Source organism: Aotus nancymaae, unplaced genomic scaffold, assembly GCF_030222135.1.
Source record: "Aotus nancymaae isolate 86718 unplaced genomic scaffold, 86718_ANA_hifiasm-v0.15.2.pri h1tg000108l, whole genome shotgun sequence".
NCBI classification, from domain to species: Eukaryota; Metazoa; Chordata; class Mammalia; order Primates; family Aotidae; genus Aotus; species Aotus nancymaae.
Window position 1 is genome coordinate 1,168,285 of NW_026988523.1, and position 24,628 is coordinate 1,192,912.

Genomic DNA, 24,628 nt, shown 5'->3' on the forward strand with positions numbered 1-24,628 from the left:
AAAAACAACTTTGTTGAGTGATTGAATTTTTAAAAAAGAGAGAAAATTGCCCGACACAAAAGAAATAATCTCTAATGATAGAACTACAGGTATAAGAGGAAATGATGTGTTTAGGGGATCTCCCAGGGCCCTCATTATTCTCACTCATGCTAAGTCAAGGAGAAAAATGTGTGAGTCCCAAAGACTCATAAAGTATGACTGAGACCCCTGGGTTGAGTGTTAGGCAGAGGTGCTCCAGATTTCCTTAACACCTTCCATTCTAAATAAGCAATCTTTAGAATTAGGATCTTCTGGAACTGAGAGATTCCACCAGGTCTCCAGAAGGCAAACACATGGCCCAACAGTCCTTTCTGAGGATGGAGCCACTGGGTCCAAGCAGTCACCTGCCAGCAGTCGCCACATCTTATTTTCAGGTTAGGAGGCACCTGCCTTTCCAGGAGACCTTCCCATCTCACTGACAGCATCTTCCAATCCTGAGGGTTGAAAAGTCACCTTGGTTGAAAAGTTAGCAGGGAACAGGGCTGCTTCAGGGGGGGTCTCAGGTAGAAGAAGTCTCCCTGCAGAAACTCCAGTAGCTCTGGGGCCGGCTCACTGGTAATCTCTCAAGCCTTGCCACTTCCATATTCCTGACAGAGCCCTAGGCAGGGGGAGAGAATGCCCAGCAGCCTCAGGAGCACGCTCCTCCCAGACAGGCAGCTCTGGTGGAGAAAGAGTAGCCCCACTTCCACCTCTGGATGGAGTAACAGGAATGCTTTTCCTCTGTCATCTCTGAGATGCCAAACTTTAGCACCACTTAACCCAATTGCCTAGCTTTGTCTGTCTGTTTTGAGACAGAGTCTCGCTCTGTCACCCAGGCTGGAGGGCAGTGGCACAATGCCAGCTCACTGCAACCTCCGCCTCCTGAGTTCAAGCAATTCTCCTGCCTCAGCCTCCCAAGTAGTTGGGATTACACGTGTATGCCACCGTGCCAGGCTAATTTTTGTGTTTGTTTGTTTGTTTGAGATGGAGTTTCACTCTTGTTGCCCAGGCTGGAGTGCAATGGCACGACCCTGGCTCACTGCAACCTCTGCCTCCTGGGCATGGTGGCTCTCCTACCTACTTGGGAGGCTGGGGTAGGAGAGTCTCAGCTACTGGGGAGTCTCAAGTGACTCTCCTACCTCAGCCTCCCAAGTAGCTGTAATGATAGGCAAGCGCCACCATGCCCAGCTAATTTTGTATTTTTTTAGTAGAGACAAGGTTTCTCCATGTTGGTCAGGTTGGTCTTGAACTCCTGACCTCAGGTGATCCGCCCGCCTTGGCCTCCCAAAGTGCTGGGATTATAGGCATGAGCCACGCGCCCAGCCAATTTTTGTATTTTTAGTAGAGACAAAGTTTTACCATATTGGCCAGGCTTGTCTTGAACTCCTGACCTCAAATTATGCACCTACCTCGGCCTCCCAAAGTATTGGGATTACAGGCGTGAGCCCCCATGCCTGGCTGGCCCCAGTTGCCTAGTTTAGAGGGAGAAAGAAACCAGCGCTCCAAGAGAGGACAGAAGTTGTCCGTGGTCATAGAGCTCAATGAATGTTGATATATCAGGCACCTGCCCTATCATCACAATAAGCTGCTTACAATGTACCTGTGCACATGTGCATAATTTGTTTAATCTGGAAGGGGGCACTGTCTCCAGTCCTTCCTTGCTCCTCTCAAACCAGGTCAAGGTCCGAATCAAAATGCCCGAGTCACTAGTGCAAAAGGATTCATCAGTGAGAAGGATGACAAGGTTGACCCCTTGAGCCAGGCACCCATGGCTGTCCCACGTCCTTCCTGGATCCCGGAGGCAGCACACGCCTCTAAGCAGTTTTCTAACCCCCTGACCTAATTCCCATCTTGTTCCTTGGTTGGTAGGAATAGATCAATCAGATAAACTAATTATGGTCGCATTCGTGCAATCGGTATTTAACAAGCACCCATTATCCCTGTCACTATATGAGATACCGGGAGTCAAAAGCGAAGAAGACAGAGAGGCATAATCAAATAACGACGGGGCAGTAGAATCAATGGGGTTCTGCCCTCGAAGGGTGCTGAGTGAAGCACAAAGGCTGGAGCCGTTTGTTCTTGGAGAGAAAGCAGGAGAAAGTTCCGTGAGTACGCCAAAGGCATCAGACGCGTGAAAGCACTATAAAGCGTTACCTAACGCTTAGGTTGCCCCTCACACGCGTTTTAACATACCGTGCTGAAAGAAGGAGCCATCCTGAGGATTTCGGTCACAGGCAGGCTGGACATACCAAGTCACTGGCACTTAGGATTCTGTTTATAAGGAAAAGTCGCCCTGGAAAGAGGCCACAGAATCAGATACAACTCTAACACTTCAAACGCATTTAGCAAGTGTTTGTCAAACACTCATTATGTATCCAGTATTGCGTAGGGTACTTAGCTATGCCAGAGACAAACTTACCCAAACAAAGACACTGGAAATGTTTGAACATCGAATCTGAGACTTTGTTGTGTTAGCGGTGAATGCTGACCTCCAGACTGCCTGATTCAGCTGCTTTCCGAGTTACTCCCGTTGGTTTCTCAACATCCGATTTGAAACTCTTTTCTCTCTGAGCCGGTGAAATCCATCCTTCTCCTGAGAATTCCCTACCTTTGTGACTTTGTAGGGTTCACTTTGCTCTTTCTTTCCTCTCCCTCCTGGTTGACTGGCAGGTCAGCAGACGCAGTTCTCGGCCCTTATTTCTTCTCAGTTCTCTTGGGGATGCACTCCCTGCATTCCCACCTCAGTCATCCCTCAGACACATTAACTGTCCTTCCCAGAGATGCCTCTGCCTCTCCTTCTCTTTCTCCCCTTCCCCTCCTCCTCCTCCTTGCCTCTCCTCAGCCTCTAGCATGACCAGCATTTTGTGGGAGCTCAGTGAATAACCGAATTGTGGCCAGGCACAGTGCCTCACACCTGTAATCCCAGTATTTTAGGAGGCCAAGGCGTGAGGCTGGCTGGAACCCAGGAGCTGGAGACCAGCCTGGGCAACATGGCACAACCCCATCTCTATGATGATACCAGTGCTAGCCTTTCTTTTCTCTCTCTACAATCACAGCTCATTCCTAGCAGAATTCCTGTTCTCCAGACCCACCCTACGCATCGTCGCCGATTCCTTTTCCTGTAAACACCATAGGTTGTCTGCCCTCCTATCCCAAAACCTTTGATGCTGCCCATTGGAAAATGGAGCTCATGCTCCTCCACGGGCTGGGCTTTGCCACGTGCCTGACCTTCACTGCCTCCATGCTCCCCAACAGCCGGGCCGGGGCTCCAGGTGGCCTGCGCCCTCCACCATTCCGCAGTAGGCAAGGCATCCCCTCACCCACTCCCACAGCCTCTTTGCCCAAACGCCTGCACTTCCAGCCGAAATTGCCTGCAGCCCACTTGAACCCAGCCCTCACTGGTACCTGGAAGTCCTCTCACCAGGCCTCTATCTTCCCCTCCACAGGCCTTTTCTGATTGCTGAGGACAGATGCCTCCCCTGCTCAGTATAGTGTATTAGGATGGTCCACATCACCCCTCACCTTGTACTGTGGTTACATTCCCAGAGGCTTCATTTCTCAACTAGAACTGATGGAGACGAGGCTGGAGTCCTGGTACAGCTCCTGGCACGGAAGGGTCTCAGAGCAATACATTTTGAGTGACTATTGAATAAACAGCTACTTTACTGTCCTTTTACTCAAGTATTAGTCTTTTATTTTCGACTCTTTCTGTCCTTTTCCCATTTATATGCTGCCAAAGAATCTTGAGCGGTGTTTCAGGAAAGCGCATTGAATGGGAAGGAGAGGTCGGGCATCAGGGGATGGGCGTGGCACTTAGTACTTGATGACTCAAGCTCAGATCCCTGGGTTAAAATCCTGACTTCACCACTTACTAGCTGTGTGACCTAGGGGAAATAAACTCTCTGTGCCTTAATTGCCTCACCTATAACAGAGTTAATAGAAGTACCTATCTCATTTGCTTTTGTGAGGATTAAGTAAGTTGATGCATTAAAAAAAAAAACTAAGTTGGACACGTAGCATTCTTCTGACCATCATTCTTACTATTACTCCTACTCTGGCTATTGGCTGATCCAGCATCCCCGAGGACAGATGCTGAGTGTCAGGATTTCCTCACCGTTTTCCTAATTCATTCTTTCCTCCCGTGTTCACAGGATGACACTCCTGTCCAGGACACTAAAATGTGAACAGCTCATTGTGCCCCAGTGATGAAGTTGCTGGACACATCTCCTTGCAAGTAGCAGCAACAGTCATAGCAGCAGCAGACAAAGGCCTTGCAGAGGCAGAATATGCTGAGTATCCGGAATCAGCCTGAAGACACAGGGTGGATTATTTCCTGGCCTCCACACTGAATGTTTCCTCGCAAATAGAGATTGGATCTGAGGGCAGCAGACTTTTATCAGCTTGAGTTTATGTCATTTGATGGACTTAGTTAAACAACAATTTATTTAAAACAATTTACTGTGGCAACAAGTCCCCAGGGGCACTGGTCAGCCCGTGGAGGGCTGGGTGCTATCCACACCCACCCATCCCTGCAGCCAACCTCCAAACTGAGCTCTGAGTTAGCTTATCAGATTTTGCTTGGGTAAAGTTCCTTTTTATTGTTCCAAAGTTTTTACGGTTCTCAAATATCAGTTAAAACCTAATTTTAGGTGGCTATAGACATAAAATATAAATAGGTGGCCATAAACATAAAATATAAATTATAAGTAAGTTATAGAAGACCCTAAATTGTATCAAAACCCTAGAGAAAACTTTTCAGCTTGGTCCAAATTTGAACTGGCCAACCAGTCTTTAAAACATTGGACTAGAAGAGATAATGATTGAAACATTTTTCAAAAGGAAAAAAAGTGTCTGCTTTTCCTGCCCTGCGGTTTTCCAGCTGGTGACCCGCATGGGAGATCGCTGGCTTGGCTCACTCCGTTCTCCCACCCTTGAGATTGTAGAGAACTCCCACGGAGAGGCAGAATGGCAGGAGGTTTCATGCCCGCATTGCATCTCCTCCTGAAAGCAAGGCAGCGACGCTGAAGGATGCTGGCTCTCCGATGCATCCTGTGAGGATGGATTTGCATTTCCAGAATCCTTGAGCATGGGTTAGATGTTTCCTGGGAGGTGCCTTGAGTGCCATGATGTGCAAGCTACATAGTTAAATCATTTTTCTTAGCTTCCCTGGGAAGCTTTTCTTGACTCACAGCCCCGATTGTTCTCCCCAACACAGAAGGAGTGAGTTGGAGTCTTTAGTCTCTTATTGGGTATCTCCTGCTTTAATAATCTGTTTGGAAATGTGGGGTGTTCTGCAAGGGACGGGGGCCTGTCTACCCAGTCTTTGACTTACATCCTCTCCCTTCTTCATGCACACCTGTGTATTAATCCAAACACACATTTAAACTTACGGCTGATCGTTGTTCTGATTTGAGTATTTTAATGTCTCAATGTGCTGATTTGGTAGTTGGAAGGATTGTTTTTCGGGAGGTCTGTTAGACTACATCCCACACTGACTTCAGAAAACAGTCTCTCAGACAAAAAGGCCTTATGTTGCCACCAGTACCTCAATTTCCTCTTCCCATTTACAGTTTTTCTAACTCCAGGGTAGTGTTTAGTGTTCATATTTGGGATATATTTCTTGTCAAAACTATTTTTAAATAGTTTGTAATTTGTAACAAACTTGTAACCTGGTTGAGACTGATATTGTCATAGTTATGATAAACTTTGGATATTAGCAGAATTTGGGAGATGTGTGTGTCAATTATTGTGAGATCCAGAAACTTGTCTATCTGTCTAGCTAGCTAGCTCACTCAGTATCAATCTATCTACCATCCATTAATCGACAGAGAAGTCTACCCCTAAACGATACTTGGTTTTATTTACATATGTCTTTGGGTTGTTTATACACACGTACTATCTGGGCAAGTACTTTGTGAATACGTGCATGATTCTGAGTGTGTGATGAAAAGGGCCACTTTTCTTTGCTTGAGGAAGGCATAGAACAGAAAGTATGGGCTTTAGAAATGAAAAATTAAACTGCATTCTTCTTCTGGAGGGTCTAAACATTATAGTAGTGGACGAGAAAGGAGCCATAAAAATGACAAGAATGTGACACTGCAGGATCATGCTTATGGGCATCAAACTACCTTTCTATCCCCCAAGTCCCCTGTTAGTCACATTATTTGGTCTATTTTGTGAAAAAAATGGAGGCCTCATTCCCAGGGCTTGTTTATTAATAAAGGGGGCTCTTGGCAGGGAATTCATAAAGTGCAGGGACCGAGTTTTGTTCGTGCTGCAGCCCCACTGCTTATAGCTCTCCTTTCTCGAAGCAACCATGATCAGGTGTTTTATTTGCATGGATTAGTTGGGCACAGTGGCTCACGCCTGTAATCCCAGCACTTTGGGAGGCCAAGGCAGGCGGATTGCCTGAGGTCGGGAGTTTAAGACCAGCCTGGCCAACATGGTGAAACCCCATCTCTACTAAAAATACAAAAAAAAAGTAGTCGGGCATGGTGGCAGGCGCCTGTGATCCCAGCTACTCAGGAGGCTGAGGCAGGATAATTGCTTGAACCAGGGATGTAAAGGTTGCAGTGAGCCGAGATCATGCCACTGCACTCCAGCCTGGGGGACACAGCGAGACTCCCTCTCAAAAAAAAAATAAATAAAAAATAAATGGCATTAAATAAATTTATCTGTGTCTTAGGTAGCACAAACTTATTAACAGGCCAGGAAGACCTTGTTTGTTTCAGGTTTCCTTAATAGGTTTGAAAGGAAACACTGATTCAGCAACAGGGCTAAAGAGTCAGAGTCATTCTTCCACTATCTTTGTGGTCTAGCTTGAACTTGGAATTGTGTCCTTCCTTGCTTCAGAGAGGGAGCAAGAAAAAACCTAGATGCCAATATTGGCAGAAGGGATCTACCAATATTTAAAAGGGGGTTATGATTCTGTTTCAGCTGCATGTGGAACTAGGTAAGCTTCAGGAGCCTCGAAACTCCATGCCCCTCATGGAGGTCACACTGAACAATGCCCAGTTTGCCATGTAGATTTTGGCCTATGACCAGTTAACTACATGTTCAATAAATATATGCACGAAAAGGCAACCAGTTCATCATCTTCTGATTAGGTTTTTTTCATTAGGTATGTGTTTAGTACAGTTCTGTGCTCTTGTACATTTAGTACTGAATGAGTAAGATCACTGAGCTGCTGGTGACAGAAACCCAACTCAAACTAGCTGAGGAAAAACAGAACTATATGGATCAATGACTCTGTCTCCCTTCTTCAGTTTCATAGAACTGAAAAAAACAGACCTAAATACAGTCACCCACGTGATGTCAGGAATCTCTCGTGGTATTGATCTCTGCTTCCCCTCGTGTTGGCCGTATTCTTTTTGTATTATTTTTTTAAAATTATTTAATTTTCTTTAATAGCTACAGCCAAGGCTGTCTTTTTTTCTTTTCTTTCTTTTTTAGTGAGACAGAGTCTCACCCTGTCACCCAGGCTAGAGTGCACTGGCACAATCACAGCTCACTGCAACCTCTGCCTCCTGGGTTCAAGCAATTCTCGTGCCTCAGACTTCCAAGTACTGCAGTTACTTTTTCACCAACCTAATAACTCGGATTATAAGCATGCACTGTGACCGAATTCCAGGGAGCGGGGGAAGCTCAGCTCCCCCGAGAGGATGTTCTTACAGGCCTTTGGTCTCTCACTCACCCAAGAATGGGGCAGAGGACCACGCTCGGCAAGGTGCTCTGGCAAGTAAATATCGGACCCCAGAGAGTTTTACAGAAAGTAATTTATTTAGGCAGAGAAAGAGAAAAAGGAGAGAGAAAAAGATGACAGAGAGAAGCTTCCACAAGATCGTGGAAGGGGATCCAGATATGGACTCCAAAGAGGTGTGAAAGGAGGGGACTTTCAACCTGGGAGAAATTCCCACCCTCTTCAGGTTTTCAGGGCCTGTGAAAGGAGTTCCTTTAAACTCCCGCTGGAGTGATTGATCTTTGATTTTTCCCACATGCGCCAAAGTTTAAGCAAAGACCCTTAAGATCCCGGATGGAGAGGTGGGGTACGGTGCTGGAAGTTATTGCCTTTGAAACTACGCCCCCTTGTGGACCCGGGAAGAGAATACATTCCCTCAGCACCACCAGGCCTAACTAATTTTTGTGTTTTCAGTAGGGACCGGGTTTCACCATGCCGGCCAGGCTGGTCTCAAACTCCTGGCCTCAAGGGATCCCACCCACCTCAGCCTCCCAAAGTGGGATTACAGGCATGAACCACCACGCCCCGCCGGTCATATTGTTCTTCCCAGCCTGCAAACCCAGTGAAAAGGCTTACTCTTTCCCCATAACCGTGGGGAAAAAATCCTGTAGAGGCTTTCCATAGGCCTTATGTGGCTCATGTGCCTGGACCTGAATCAACTGTTACCACCAAAGAGATGCAGAGACTGCGTGCCCTCTCCCGGAGCTAGGAGCTAGGTGAGTTAATCCTGCACCGTCTACAAGGCCTGCAAAGGTGAGCAAGATTTCCCAAAGTGAAATCAGGGTGCTGTTCCCAAAAGAAGCTATGTTGGCAGGTAAAAAAACAACAGCTGTTTCCCCCAGGGCAAAACCTGAAACACCAAATTACTGTTCCATTGCTTGCTTCAAAATTATATTTTGTTTGATTCCAACTAGTTCTAGTCAAATTTTTTGTCTATGAACCAGGTAAAAAAAGGATAAACAGAATGTCTGTATATAATGCATGATCAGGTGGTTTATGATGATGTCAAGAGTACTGAACAAAATCCAGATGCTCACATAAAATGGGATTCAGTTTCATAAGCCACCCAAGGAAATCGGTCTCTTTATTTTAGGTAATACTGTGTTACTGTGCCCAGAGCTAACTGTAGCTCCAGGAGAGTACAAAGTGTTTGTATTCTTCATTGTACACAGTGCCTCAGATATGGTAGGTGCTCAATAAATATTTGTTAAATAATAAATGACTGAACTGATTTCAGAGCTGGGATGGGATTATTTTCAACAGTCATCCCTGCTTAACACCTCTTTTATCTGATAGCAGACACCTGAAATGTCATCATTAGCTTCCTTCCACATGCAATACTTCTGAGAGAGATCATTACTTGAAGCCTCCTTTGTCATTCATACCTTGGTGTGAAATGTTTCTTGAGACCCCAGAGGGACTTACAAAAGAGAAGCAAACTGCCAAAATTCTAGGGTCAGGAGACCTACTTTTCTGACTTCCCGGTTTTGCTGGGGTAACCCAGGCTCACCACGAGCCCTGTGAGGGACGGTCCTGATCACAGTGGATGCTGAGAAGAGACCATTATTCCACTTTTGCCCTCAATTCCACGAGAGCTGTGGGAATTCCAGCAAAGTCCCACTGTGGTCAAATGGGGCAGGAAACTGATTATTTGAGACTCCTCAGAGGAGGAGGAGGTGATGAATGTATTACAGGGTAAAGGAAACCAAGAGTGGAACCACCCACCTCCGAAACAGGAACTAAGAGATGTCTTCCACATCCTCCTAATCCTGAAGAGCTGTGGGGCTTCTCCTTGGGAGCTGGAACACCCTGTGCGTGGAGCAGCTAGGAAGACACTATGAGGGAAGCAGGGTGCCAAAGGAAGAGGTCAGAAAAGGCTAGGATTCTGGGCAGGTGCAGTGGCTCATGCCTGTAATCCCAGCACTTTGGGAAGCTGACGGGGGTGGATCACTTGAGGCCAGGAGTTCAAGACCAACTAACATGGAGAAGCCCCAGCTCTACTAAAAATATAAAAATTAGCTGAGCCTGTTGGTGTGCCTGTATTCCTAGCTACTGGGGAGTACTGGGGAGGCTGAGGCAGGAGAATCACTTGAACCTGGGACAGGGAGGCTGCAGTGAGCTAAGATCACACCACTGCACTCCAGCCTGGGTGACAGAGTAAGACTCAGTCTCAAAAAAAAAAAAGGGCTAGGATTCCCCCTGAATACTCCTGTAAGTAATGACTCTCGTCCTTCATGATGCAGTTTTACGTAGAAATTCGAGAAAATTACTCAGTTATTACACTTACCGGTTGCTTGTGATTTAAAGAATGAATGGGTTGAATTGCACTTTAACCAGCATTCAGAAACAAGATTCTGGAGTGATTATATGGTTGGTACTCAAAGGATGGCCAACATGGTGAAATCCCATCTCTACTAAAAATAAAAAATTAGCCGGGTATGGTGGTGGGTGCCTGTAGTCCCAGCTACTCGGGAGGCTAAGGCAGGAAAATCACTGGAACCCAGGAGGCAGAGGTTGCAGTGAGCTAAGATCACACCACTGCACTCCAGCCTGGGTGACAGAGTGAGACTCAGTCTCAAAACAAACAAGGGGCCGGCCGCGGTGGCTCACGCCTGTAATCCCAGCACTCTGGGAGGCCGAGGCGGGTGGATCACGAGGTCAAGAGAGCGAGACCATCCTGGTCAACATGGTGAAACCCTGTCTCTACTAAAAATACAAAAAATTAGCTGGGCACGGTGGCGCGTGCCTGTAATCCCAGCTACTCAGGAGGCTGAGGCAGGAGAATTGCCTGAACCCAGGAGGCGGAGGTTGCGGTGAGCCGAGATCGCGCCATTGCACTGCAGCCTGGGTAACAAGAGCGAAACTCCGTCTCAAAAAAAAAAAAAAACATATCCAGTTCTCACATCTTAGCTCAATAGGAGGAAGAAAAGTGGTCTCAAACAAGGAGAGAGTGTCAATAGTTTTACGCACTTTCAAGCAAATAGAAAGTGTAGACAGGGCTGCCCACCTTAGACCTGGCCCCTGTACCAGCCAGCAACAGGGCTCTCTACATCACCAGAGTGGGCCAAAGGTTTTTCAGTGTTTGCTGTTTGTTCTAAGGTTTCTTCGCTGCATTTTGCCTGTTACACGCCCCACGGGTATGAACCCTGGTCCTGACCTCCTATCGCTGAGTGTCTCCCCCAAAGCTCACTGGCATTAAAAGGAAGGGAGGGAGGGAGAGAGAGAAAAGGGCACAGAGAAGCGGGTGCAAGTGGGAAGCTCTCGGTGAGCAGGTGAGAGGGCAAATGCACCACCAGGACCTGGGAGAACGGTCTGACCAGGCTACAGAGCAACGGATTCCTTTTAGGCGGATGCAAGAGGGTTTTAGAAATAAGGGGCCTCTGCAACCTGGCCACAAACTGCAAGGAGCCGGAGAGCAGCGTGGCGGGCCGGGGGAAGCGGGGAGAGCACTGCCTTCTCTCCTCCAAGCTGCCGGGGTACCAGTCATCTCCCCCACTCTCCAGTCCCTTTCACACGCCCCAGCCCCCAGTTCTCCCACCCTCCAGGGCCTCGGGAGTTCCCAGACCAGCGCCAGCGCCAGCTCCCAGTCTGGTGGCCTTCTGTGAGTGGCTTAACATTTCTGGGCCTCAGTTTCCTCATCTGCAAATGGAGATACAGTGGCACCTCGGGGGCTGAGTGTTACGAATATCAGGTGAGTTCAATACAAGCAAAGAGTTTAAAAGAGTGCTTTATCCCGAAGGCAGGCTCGGGGAGTCAACTTAATATTCACTCCTCTGGGATTGCGTCTCCCACCGCCCTTTTCTTGGCCAGGGTTCGGGTATTCTCCTCCCTCTGCCGGGCTCCCGGCCTTCATTCACCGGCTCAGTAGCCGACGGAGCAGACCCCGGACCGCGCGCACTGACTGGCTGGGCGGGGGCGGGCGCCGCGGGGACCTGGCACCGGGCGGCGTCCTGAGGCGCCCTGCCCGGCCCCGCGCCTTCCTCAACCGGGACGCCCGTGGAACGGCCGGCGCGAGCACGGGTTCCGGAAGATGGCTTCCGGGAGCGCGTGCGAACATGGAGGCCCAGCCGGCGATGGGGGCGTTGGAACGGCCGGGCCAGGCAAAAGCGCGTCTCTCCTGCAACTCCACGCGGCGGGCCGATCAGCGCTCCGGACCCGAGGCTTGGAGAATGAGAGCACACGCGGTAGGAGAAGGGTCGCAGGTCAGGATTGTTAGTGAAGTGCGGCGAGACGCGGAGCGAGCCTGAAGGGAGGCGCCGGGAGCGCCTTTGCCGAGAGCGGCTCGTTGGTCTAGGGGTATGATTCTCGCTTCGGGTGCGAGAGGTCCCGGGTTCAAATCCCGGACGAGCCCAGGCTTTTACCCTCTACAGTCAAAATATTAAAAATATACTTTTCCTCCTCCCAACATGGTCCATTCAGAAATTTAAATGAAAGCATTCTAGTCCCATGAGCTCAAATGTTGATCCTCTTTGTTTTTGAAGCGAGGGACCATGTGGGCTCAATTAATACAAAGTATGGTTACTGTACACCCAAGGGCAACGCATTCACATTGCTTTGTACCATTTAAAACACATGCCTAGTGAGGAATGCTGTGGACGCCTTTAACGCCTCCAAACGAGCAGGAGGAGTCATGGATTAGCAGGTCGCGGGATTCGGGAATGAGCATTTCCAAGGAAAGGGGGCGCTCAGCAAATACTCCACCCCCGGTGAGGGGCACTGTCGCGGATGAGTTTAAACAACGCCATAGGCAACAGAGAACGGAGCTTCCGAGCTCCCTATACACGCGCTGCACCCAAGAATACACAGCTAGGAACAACGTTTTCATAGTACAATACTGCATCACTAGCAAAACTTTTTACATTTTCACGAGGACTTTTAATATTTCAATGTAAAGAGTGCTCTAAGTTTCCAAAAGTCTCAATTTTGTGTTTTACTCTGACTGACCTGTATTTATTACGTTTACTCATCTATCTCCAAAATGTGGAATTCAAGATTCTGATTCCAAAAGAGGGCTCGTCCGGGATTTGAACCCGGGACCTCTCGCACCCTAAGCGAGAATCATACCCCTAGACCAACGAGCCGACCTAATCTCTTTTTTCCCGTCGCTGTAAAGGAACGCGAAGCTATTTAGTCCCGCGCCCTCATGTGGTTGTTCACGTTAGGATTCTACCTTTTGGTTGTGTCTGTTTTCTTGTTTTCTTTCTTTCTTTCATTTTTTTTTTTTTTTTGAGACAGAGTCTTGCTCTGTCACCCACTCTGGAGTGCAGCGACGCGATCTCGGCTCACTGCAACCTCCGCCTCTTGGGTCCAAGCGATTCTCCTACCTCAGCCTGTCAAGTATCTGGACTACAGGGGCGTGCCACCACGCCCAGCTAATTTTTTGTGTTTTTAGTAGAGAGGGGGTTTCACCTTGTTAGCCAGGATGGTCTTGATCTCCTGACTTTGTGATCCACCCGCCTCGGCCTCCCAAAGTGCTGGGATTACAGGGGTGAGCCACCAGCCCGAATGTTTGTTTTCTATAGATACTGCGTTTCAATTTTCTTTCATTTTGGTTTTGCTCTTTGAAAATCAGTAACAGAAGAAAGCAAAGTCGTCACTATCAGTATAATATCGACCTCATTTCAAAAACTGTAATTTTATTTATATTCATGGCTAATAAATGGCAATGAATGACAATGTCACTGTGGCAGATTCCAGACTCTCTCCTGTTACTGAGTTCTGGATGTTTCATTTGTTCTCTTTCGCATTTTTCAATAATGTTAAAATCTCAGTTTCTTGCCGGTATTGTTTTATTATAGTATTCAAAAGCCCTACCTATCTAGCCTTGTGAATCCCATCTCTGTTTTCACTCAGGCTTTTCTCTTCAGCTGAAAACCCTGTTTGCCTTTGGATAAATCCCAAACTCTAACCTTCCCAGAAAAAGATCCTTTAACATATCAAAACCAACCGTATGTGGTAAATGACTGAGTTTCAATCTTATATCCTCCAGTTGTAAGTTCTTAGAGTGCAAGACACCTACATCAACACTGAATTTTACTGTAGAATTGGCAACCAATTGTGTGATTGCTGTTCGATTGTCCCAATATCTTTAATTAGATACAGTAGGCATAGCTTCTTAACTATATTTTAAAGTCTGAAATACTTAGCATTGAGGCTTACCATAGGAAAGCTAGTGCTCAATGAATAATTCTGAATGATTACAATTTGGCCCAAATTCCTTAATACATTTTTTTTTTTTAAGTTTTTTAGTTTTTTTTGTTGTTTGTTTGTTTTTTTTTTTTGAGACAGCGTCTCACTGTCACCCAGGCTGGAGTGCAGTGACATATCATGGTCACTGCATTTTGGTACTTCCGTTACCGGAAAAAGGGTTCTCCATCCAGACCCGGAAGACAGCGTTCTTGGATCTCCTGCAGGAGGGAATTCAGGGTGAGTTGCAGAGTGTAGTGAAAGAAGCAAGTTTATTAGAAACTCCTCTATTGCAGAGCAGCACATCCTCAGAAAGTAGGAGAAACATTCTTTTTTCTTTTTTACGGAGTCTCACTCTATTGCCCAGGCTGGAGTGCAACCTCTGCCTCCTGAGTTCAAGTAATTCTCCTGCCTTAGCCTCCCGGGTAGCTGGGACTACAGGCGCCCGCCACCACTCCCAGCTAATTTTTGTATTTTTAGTAAAAACTGGATTTCACCATATTGGCCAGGCTGGTCTCAAACTCCTGAACTTGTGATCTGCCCGCCTCGCCCTCCCAAAGTTCTGGGACTACAGGCGTGAGCTACAGTGCGTGGCCAGTTTTTATATAGTGGTCTTACCTATGTAAAAGCTAAGCTAAGCTGTGTCTACGTGCAGGAGAGCAGACAACATGACAAAATTTGTTACTCTGTTGACTTGAAGACAATTCTTGATATTTTAGCGTGTGAATACATCAAACCATAACTGTGATGATCTTGAAGGCATATATTGTTATGGCTAGTAGGACATTTGGACTTCTTGCTGTTGTAGGAATGAGTCCTTCTAGGTATCTTAAGACTGTTTCCTTAACTGTAAACATCCCATGACTATGGGTCATGACAGGCAAGGAATGTGCCTTGTTAGTCCTAAAAATGAAGCCAAACTTGAAATGGTGTTATTCTAGCTTTCCTAGGCTGCTGCTTGCCTAATGTGCTAACAAACAGTAATTGCAAATTGTCATTCCAGCAAATAACCAAGATAGGAAACAAGTAGACAGAGTGACTATCCTAAATAGACCTATTCATTAATTTTATTTCATGTCAGGCATTCATCGATTTATTCATTAATTCATTGCTTATTTCCCCCCCACCCACCCACCCCCAAGACTGAGTCTTGCTCTGCCACACAGGCTGGAGTGCAGTGGGGCGATCTGGGCTCACTGCAACCTCCGCCTCCCCGGTTCAGGCAATTCCCCTGCCTCAGCTTTCCAAGTAGCTAGGATTACAGGCGCCCACCACCACACCTGGCTAATGTTTGTATTTTCAGTAGAGATGGGGTTTCACCATGTTGGCCAGGCTGGTCTAAAGCTCATGACCTCATGATCCAACTGCCTCAGCCTCCCAAAGTGTTGGGATTACAGTCGTGACCCACTGTGCCTGGCCTGCTCATTCTTCAACAAACATTTAGCAAGTACTATGTGGCCGACTCCAAACTGTCTACTTTCTTCCTATAGTTTGACAACAGAAAATAATAGTTTTGGATCTCTAGCACTGTCTTCACCCTTTTTTGTTTTATTTAAAACTGCCCTAACTTGAGTCTTCAGTTCTTCTTAGGGGTCCAGGAAAGGAGGGAGGATAAGATACCTTATAAAACGTTAATAAGTTCTAGATTGCCAGGATAGTTTATTCATCAAAATCTAACTTGAAAAAACGATGCTCTGGACACCTAAGAAGTTTATACTGCTTTTCTCCTAAAAAGGAGGAATATATAGAATATAACTTGTTAGAGAAAATAAGGTAACCACTTCAGATATTTGAAAGCCTCAGTCTCAAGAAGTCTCTGCTCTCTTTACCCACTTGAATTTACTATAGCTTTTATCATTTTAGGTTTTTTCTCCCAACTTCTACTTCTCTCTAATCATTAAAAAGGAACTTGTCTTATACTCAGTAGGCTAAATACTTGAGTATCTCATTTGACTGTCATAATGATGATGCACAAAGACTGACAATAGCAAAACTCAGAATATCAACTGCTTCATTGACAGAGGGAAATACCCCTATTTGGTAGGAGGCGTGTCTGCGTTATCTGTCCAGGGCACATTCTTCCCTAGAATTTGGTCTCTGTGAAGCAAATGTAGTACGCAAATAGCTGCAGGGCCCAGGAAGATACCAGGTATCTTGAGGAACACTTTATCTCAGCTACAGTGAATGTGGAAGTCTGGTGATACAGCGTTCTCCTATAAGAATTAACGCCTCCCTAGGGACCCTTTTACCCTCCTCCCCCCAATTTGGTGTCTCTGTCCCCAGTGGAAGGAGACACTAGAACTCTAATTTTCCAACTTTCAAAAAGCACTGTTTGCTTCTGGATTAAGACAGACTTTGTTAAACTGATTTGGCTTCAGGCAAATCTTTCTCAAGATGGCCCGAGGATTCCTCTTTGAATCTTTCTGATTGTTATCCACCAGGAGTCAAATTCTCAGGGTTCCTGGAACACCACCCACATTCCAATTTTCTTCTGGCAACAGATCTCGAAGACAAGGATAGACAGGCTAGAAACTGGGATTCTTTTTCTCTTGATTATACTTCTCACCCAATTTATATCCAGTCCTGTCATTCTTTTCATGAAATGTCTCTCAAATCCTGTCTTCTCATCACCACTGTCAATACCTTATTTCCTGCTCTCTTCACTCTTGCCCTGCCGCAGTGGTTACCTTTTTAAAACACAGATCTGAACTTCTTACAGCCCTTTCACCACTCTCCACTGCCTCCAGAACAAACACAACTCAAGGCTCTTCAAAATATGACCGCAGCCTGCTTTTCTGGCATTCTCTCTTCCCCTCTTTCCGTCACTCCCCTCAAGTTGCAAACCACAAAGAATTCACCTAATGTTTCCCACACCTGGTATGTAGTTTCGGTTCTCTGAGTTTGCTTTTCCTGTTTTCTCGCTGGTGAACTTTTATTCATCCTTTAAAGCCCACCGTAACTGTTTTATCCTTGGTGAATCTTTCTAGATGCCTCTTGGGCCAGTGGTTTTTGGGAGAGGGAGGGATATGTGGCTGAGGTACGTCACAATCAGCAGAGAGGCTCTTTTAACACTGCTGAGAGCCACTGTCCCTGCAGGCTTTGGGTTTCTCCTTCATTCACTCTTCAAGCGTTTTCACAAATGTAATCGCGTAGTTGTTTGTGTACACTGGTAGACAACGTGCTTCTTGAGAGTAAAGCCCAGGTGTTCCATCTACATCCATAGTTCAATTAATGCATTGGTATATTTCCCAACCTATGGCATTTGAGACACAGTTCAAAAGGATCTACTGACAGAAGCAGGGCAGAGTGATTCTGGTATGCTTTTTTAGTTTTTTTTTTCTCACTAATGTTCTTATGATTTTGCTGTACTACAATGTTAGCTAAAACAGCACAGATACCAGGAATGGCATTGGTAAGACTGACTTTAGACAAAACCCTGAAGTGAGAGGTTGCATTTTGCTTCTCACCATATTCTCCGCTCCCCTTTGTCCTAATTGTCTAAAGCGTGTTTCCCTTCCTCACTATCAGCCTCCCACCTGAATCTTCCCTTTTTCTCCTTCACACTTATCTTTCTTGTGCCCCTGTCCCTCCATTTTTCCCTTTTGTAAGCCATTTTCATAACGATCCTTCCAAATACTTCCATTGATCGGGCAACCCGTAGGTGGCAGACTGTTCCGGGCCAAGGCAACCCAAGGCGAGCAGGGTCAGCAACCAGTGTCGGGAACTTGTGCATTCTAATTTTCACAGACACAGACAGGAACGCTGACATGCAAAAGCAAAGCAATCTAAAAGCACTTTCTTTTTTTTCCAGGTAGTAGGAAAGAGTTCCAGATTCCCATCCTTCTGAAACCAGGAGGGAGGTTCCTAAGAGGTGGTTAAGGCAAAATGGAGACTTCTTTTTAAACCACCAGATTTCTCGAATTGCAACACATACATTATCTAGTCCACGCGAAGGACAGGCCTTGGAGACAGGGCAAGGGGAACGTGTTCTACCTGGACGACTGAATCAGAAGTCTCTCTCCCATCAATCGAATGCCTCACTATTTTTCTTTCTGTTTTTTCTTTCTTTTAAAGGTAAATGAATTCCTTCTTTTTTGTTAGGTGAGGCCGACAGAGACCAACAAGAGCTGAAACAGAGGCGAGGTTAGTACCCAGCAAAGACCCGTGGCGAGGAGAGACAATGAAGAGGACCGTGGGACTGGACCCTGAGAGAGGCAGAGGAGATGCTGGCTGGCGGGGCCCGCAGGCGGACAGCCACGCAGGCAGGCGGAGGGCTCGGCGTGGCCTGGGACCGCTGCAGACCCGGCCTCCGCGCGGGGCCGAGGCGCCTGGGTGGGACCGAGGAGGCGGGGCCTTCCTGGCGGACGGGTGATGGACAGCCTGTCTTTCCAATCGCGTCCTTCAAAGGGCGCGGGCAGGCCAATGAGCGGACAGCGAGGGCCGGAGCGGGGCTGAGGCTAGGGTGCAGAGCTGGCGAGTCGCGGCTGGGGCCGGAGTTGGGAGCACAGCGTGGAGGTGCCACCCGGTGCGGGTGGCGGAGATATCAGAACCTTCTTCCCCAAGCGGAGCCAACCTCAGCGGGGACCGGGGCTCAGGGACGCTGCGGCGGCGACTGCAGCGGCTGGACGATGGCAGCGCCCGCCGGAGCCTGGGCGGTGATTGCAGCCCCAGACGGGAGGCGCTGGCCGTGGTCGGTGCTGACGGCGGCTCTCGGGCTCCGTGAGTGATGCCAGGGCTGGGGCCCGGGCGGGGGGCTTCCGGGCCCGGCACACGCCTCTCGCGGAGGTCGCAGGTCAGGCGCGCGCGCTGAGCGCGGAGGTGGGGAGGGGGCGCGGCCTGCGCTCTTTGAGGCCGAGGGAACCCAGCCAGTGGGGAACGCGGGCCCCCGGACCGACCGGGAAGGCGCAGAGTCTCTTTCTTCTCCTTCCTGGATCCCCGAGTGCGGAGGAGGGGAGGGCGTCCTACCTTGCCCCTTCCCGGGGGGTGGTCGGGGGTAGCGGGCCCTGCGGGCGTCTGCAGTGACCCCTCGCGGCGCCCCTTGCCTTCTCCTCACCGTGATTCTGGATCGTCTGGGCCCTACCGGATTCTGACTTGGGAACCAGGGTTCTGGCGTTCCCCACTTTGGAAGGTGGCGGAAGGTTGCAAGTTATTCATTTGTAGGGAGGGCCTTTGTTGGTTTGTTTCCTGTTAAGCCGGGGTTTTGTGGTACTTGTAAGTGCCCTTTCCTAGGCTCTCATTCAGTTTTCAGTCTCCGTAATAAAAGAGTCCTGGGATCTCATTTGTCTCATTTCCGTGGTCCACAAAACATCAATTAAAAAATACAGTTACCGCCGGGCGCGGTGGCTCACGCCTGTAACCCCAGCTCTTTGGGAGGCCGAGGCAGGTGGATCACGAGGTCAGGAGTTCAAGACCAGCACTGCCAACAGGTTAAACCCCGTATCTACTAAAAATACAAAAATTAGCTGGGTATGGTGGCGCGTGCCTGTAATCCCACCTACTCAGGAGGCTGAGGCAGGAGAATTGCTTGAACTGGGGCCCGGGAGGCCGAGGTTGCAGTGAGCCGAGATTGCGCCACTGCACTCCAGCCTGGGCTACAGAGTGAGACTCCGTCTAAATATATATATATATGGTTACTTCTAGGTTAGAATGCAAAGAGCTAGGAATACCAGGAGATGGCCTGACTTAAAAGAATTAGGTCAAATCCATCATAATTCCAGATGTAGCCACCATAATTTGACAAGACATAGAGCATTGAAAAGCATAGTTTTCCTAAAGGAAGAAAAAAGCTCCTTTTTCTTACCAAATATCATGACTCAAGCTTATGGTAAACCTCGGGCTCAATTTATGGGAGTTGGATGAGTTGTTTTATGGACATCTGGAGTGGTATCTGCCACGGGACTTTCTGTGTAGTTGTTCAAAGCAAAGTACTTGTTGCTGTCTCCGAATTTGGTCAAATAACAGTTAGAAAGAGGGCCAGCTGCTAAGAAACCACGTAGAGTTTTTTCATTCCTTTTGTTTTAAAAATGTCAGTTGCATCACAGTATCTGAATACCAGAGTTTACTCAGAAATTTCTGTCTTCAAGGAAAAGTTCTTAATATAATCCTTGGATCGAGGAAACTGGGTGAAGTTCTGTTGGATCACCAACTGTTCCACATAACCAGTGATTCTAGGGGTTGTAAAGCATAAATGTAAAAATCTCCCCACCCTCCAGAGGTTGACAGATGATGGCACGCTTTGTGTGTATAAGACATAATTCATTCTGTATTTTGTCTTAGAAAAAAAAACGTTTAAAGTGTGTTTGTTGGTGGTGGTATTTGTGTTTAACCAAATGACTTAAGTTTATCAGAAATATACTTCAGACAGAATTACTGTGCATGAGAGGTCAGACATTGCTATGGAAGACAAAGCAGATAGGGTGATCTTAATTAAAATCAGGGTATTAAATGTAGCAGGAGTACAAAACTACATAGTAGTGAAAAGATCACCAGAGTAATAGCCCCATACACCTTGGATGTAATTCTTCAGTAATGAAGATGAATGTTGATATGTAAAAATCAGCAGCTGATGTTATTGGTTCAATTTAGAAAATTATTGAATCTAAAATTCTTGCCAAATCACCTTTTTTTCTGGTCATGGATACTGCACATAATAGTTCATCTTTTACAAGAAAGCTTCTCAAGTTTGATCAAGTCAGTTAACTCGGCAAACATTTACTAAGCACCTTTTAAGTGTTAAACACCAAGCTACTCTAGAAAAGAGAGTCCTCACCCTCAAATAATTTGCAATTCAATGAGAGAAACACTGTGATAAGTAGTATAAGAAGTCTGTTTTTTTTCTGAGGTGAGTGGTGGGAGGGTGGATCTCACTGTGTTGCCTAGGCTGCTCTGGAACGGAACTCCTGGGCTCCAGCGATTTTCTTGCCTTTTCCTCCCAAGCAGCTGGGGCTACAGGTGTGTACCACTACGTAAGGCCAGAAGCACATTGGTAAAGATGTACTGTGGGAGCTTGAAGGAGGGTCGTTATCTCAGACTGTAGTTCGGGCTACTGGAGGAAGGGAGTTTAAACTGAGTAGGCTTTGGGGAGGGGTGGAAGTACATACAGAGTTATGAATGAACCTGTTGGTGGTGCAGTATAGTGGGAGGTTGGAGTGTATATTAGCTGGATGGTGGGAGTTCAGGCAGGAGAGCCAGCCAAGGGCACCAACTTACAAAGGGCCTTCTCTACCACACTTAATCCAGTGGGGATTTCTCTGTCTATTGAGATGGGAAGGATAGGTTAGAGTGGGGTGAGACTGAAGCCAGAGAAAGCAGAAGACTATTGTAATAATCCAGGGGACGATGATGAAATTCTGAACTCAAGCACTGGGCTATGAAGAGAGGATTCATATTCATGAGCCATTTAGAAAGCGTGTTTGATAGAACTTGGAAACTGATTAATGCAGGATTGAAAGAAGAGGTGGATAAAATGATCATAGATTTTGGACTTGGGAAGCTGGGCATATTTTTGGCCTTTTCACAGATTGGGAAATAGGAGTTTTGGGGGAAGAAGATGAAGGAGATACTTTTGAGTATGTTGAGTGAGATGCTAGTAAGACATCCAAATAGACATGGGCAGAAAACAATTGGATAGACATTTCTGGAGGTGAGGAGAAAGTTCTCGTTGGAGATGCGGATTTGGAGAGTTATGTGGTTAATAGTTAAAGCTTAGATTGTTTGGATGAGGTCATCCAGGGAAAATGTACTGAAGAACATAGCAGAGAGCCAATGACAGAGTTCTGGGGCATATGAAACCCGAGAAAGAGACTCTGTGAGTAAGAGAAAAACCAGGAGAATTTGGTATTTCAGCATTGTCAGATGAAGAGAGAATATATGTAATAGGAATTCACTGAATTTGGCAGTTGAAATGAGCACACAGTATATAAGGACTAAATCTCAGTAATTTCTACCATCCATTTCAGTAAATGGAACCTCCATACATCTGATTGTGCTGCCCAGAAACCTAGGATCCCCGCTTGAATCTTCCCTGTCCTTCACATCCAATCAGTTCTCCCATCTCTAAAATGCATCTAGAATTGATCTTTTTTCTACCTCCACTCCTAGCCTTTTAGTCAGTCACCATCATTTCTTGCCTATATGACTGTGATAGCATCCCAGCTGCTCTTCCTCTTTCCCCCTCTCTTGGTTCTTTTTTGTTGTTATTACGGAATCTTGCTCTGTCTAGCCCACGCTGGAATGCAGTTGGGCAATCTTGGCTCACTGTAACCTTCATCTCCCGGGTTCAAGTGATTCTTCTCATGCCTCAGCCTCCCAAGTAGCTGGGACTCCAGGTGTGCACTACCACACCTGGCTAATTTTTAATTTTTTTAATTTTTAGTAGACATAGGGTTTCGCCAAGTTGGCCAGGTCTCGAACACCTGAGCTCAAGTGATCGACCTGTCTCGACCTCCCAAAGTGCTGGGATTACAGGCATGAGCCACCACATCCAGTTCTTTTTAATCCATTCTTCACACAACTACAAGAATGATTTTTGTTAAAATGCAAATCAGATCATGTTGCTTTGTTATTTAAAATCCTTAATGGCTTCCCATTGCACTTGGAATGAAATCTAAACTTCCCATGGCCTTAAAAGCTCTTTGTGGGCCGGGCGCGGTGGCTCAAGCCTGTAATCCCAGCACTTTGGGAGGCCGAGGCGGGTGGATCACGAGGTCAAGAGATCGAGACCATCCTGGTCAACATGGTGAAACCCCGTCTCTACTAATACAAAAAATTAGCTGGGCATGGTGGCGCGTGCCTGTAATCCCAGCTACTCAGGAGGCTGAGGCAGGAGAATTGCCTGAACCCAGGAGGCGGAGGTTGCGGTGAGCCGAGATCGCGCCATTGCACTCCAGCCTGGGTAACAAGAGCGAAAACTCCGCCTCAAAAAAAAAAAAAAAAAAAAAAGCTCTTTGTGATCTGGTTTCTGCCTACCTCTATGACCTCAACTTGTACCACCCACCACCCCCTTCTCACTATATTCAAGCCACACTGCCATCTTTCTGCTCTGTGACACTCAATCCCACCTCAGGGCCTTTGGACTAGCTATTCTGATGTTGCCCATGGCTGGCTTCTTTTCATCCCTGATGCTTTAACCTAAGTTTCACTTCTTCAGAGAGGTTTCTCTGACCACCTTATTCTAGGGTAGTTACTTGTTACTATCTACTGGCTCGCTGTTTACTTCCTTGTTGTAATGTCTATTTGGTTTTTCTTCTCTCTTTTTTTTTTCCTCCATCAGAATCTAGGACAGAGATGGCATCTGACTTGTTTATGGAAGTATTCCTAGTGCTTAACATAGTGGATATGATCGATGCTAAAAATGTGTTAAATGGCAGTGAGGCACAGGCATGTCTCGATAACAGTTTGTTAGGAGTTAAGATTTAGCATGGTATAGTAGGTACTCAATACGTGTTTATGCAAGAAGAATATTTTTCCCAACTGTGATTTCATACATTACCTGATTATTTCTCATCAGTTCCCTTGGCCTTTTACTTATTTACTAGTCGGTATAGTAAAATAGAAACTTAGTCCTGTAAGATATATATATTTTTACACCAACTGCAGGATATTCACTAGGCTTAGATGTTGCCAAAAGAAAAAGATAAATATTAAGTGAAAGACAGCTATATGCAAAAGTACATAAAATGCAAGTTTGTGTTTTCACTAAGTCTAATTTATTCACTTATTCAACTTAAATGAACACCTGCTGGGCACCAGGCACTGTTTATATTTGGGGATGCAGCAGGGAGCCTAGATGCTAGTGAGAAGTGACAGACAGGGAACATCTACCCAAATAAATAATATCAAAGGACAGATTAAATTCCCAACAGTCACAACTTTTAAGAAAATATGATCTACTATGAAAATTTACAGCAAATTTTTAAAAAAACGGATCATCTTATTTGTATTACAAAATACTTTTAAAACTTATTAGCCGAGAATGGTGGCTCATGCCTATAATCCCAGCACTTTGGGAGGTCAAGACAGGTGGATCACCTGAGGTCAGAAAGTTCAAGACCAGCCTGGCCAACATGGTGAAACCCGTCTCTACTAAAAATACAAAAAATTAGCCCGGTGTGGTGGCGTGCGCCTGGAATCCCAGCTACTTGGGAGGCTGAGGCAGAATTGCTTGAATCCAGGAGGCAGAGGTTGCAGTGAGCTGAGATCATGCCATTGCACTCCAGCCTGTGCGACTGAAACTCTGTCTCAGAAAAAACAAAACAACAAACAAACAGACAAAACCTTATAAGGGATATGTTGTAGGATTTCTTTAAAGGTTGATTTTTCCCATTGAGTTTTTAAAATGTGGTTTAATTGGGAAAAACAGCTTTTCAGAAATATTGCTGCTTTCCTTCCATCCAGTAGATGCTGGTCTATCTACTAAATATTTCTCACCATTCCCTTTGCATCCACACTGAAGCTAATATAGTACAGCCACAATCACGTCTCTCCTGGATTATTAGAGCCTTCTAACTGGAGCCTGAGTGTTTTGGAATTGTGTCTTTTATCTGAGAATTTGAATTATTTGTGTAAGACCTGCATCTCATGTGTACCTCAACCTTGGAAAGATTTTAGTCTTGCTCCCTAAGACCACAGATGTCATTTTAAAGAGTCAAATGGTATGCCTTGGCATATAATTTATTATTGATTAGT

General features: G+C 46.4%; 2 protein-coding genes and 2 non-coding genes across 6 annotated transcripts in view; 3 read left to right on the forward strand and 1 right to left on the reverse strand.

Annotated features, from left to right (window-relative positions):
* The window catches only part of RCSD1 (RCSD domain containing 1), a 75,929-nt gene extending 70,189 nt beyond the window's left edge, over positions 1-5,740 (forward strand). For all 3 annotated transcript variants that reach the window (XM_021668048.2, XM_012444432.3, XM_012444433.3), the window contains one exon: positions 4,170-5,740. In XM_021668048.2, the coding sequence (XP_021523723.2) occupies positions 4,170-4,202 (33 nt within the window). In that variant the 3' untranslated portion in view covers positions 4,203-5,740. The remainder of the gene's footprint in view (positions 1-4,169) is intronic.
* A 6,295-nt stretch (positions 5,741-12,035) lies between these two features.
* TRNAP-CGG (transfer RNA proline (anticodon CGG)) lies at positions 12,036-12,107 on the forward strand. The gene has a single exon. It is a non-coding gene; the product is annotated as a tRNA-Pro (tRNA).
* A 658-nt stretch (positions 12,108-12,765) lies between these two features.
* TRNAP-AGG (transfer RNA proline (anticodon AGG)) lies at positions 12,766-12,837 on the reverse strand. The gene has a single exon. It is a non-coding gene; the product is annotated as a tRNA-Pro (tRNA).
* A 5,604-nt stretch (positions 12,838-18,441) lies between these two features.
* The window catches only part of MPZL1 (myelin protein zero like 1), a 60,061-nt gene continuing 53,874 nt past the window's right edge, over positions 18,442-24,628 (forward strand). Inside the window, exon 1 of the mRNA XM_012444615.2 lies at positions 18,442-18,661. Within this exon, the coding sequence (XP_012300038.1) occupies positions 18,571-18,661 (91 nt within the window). The 5' untranslated portion in view covers positions 18,442-18,570. The remainder of the gene's footprint in view (positions 18,662-24,628) is intronic.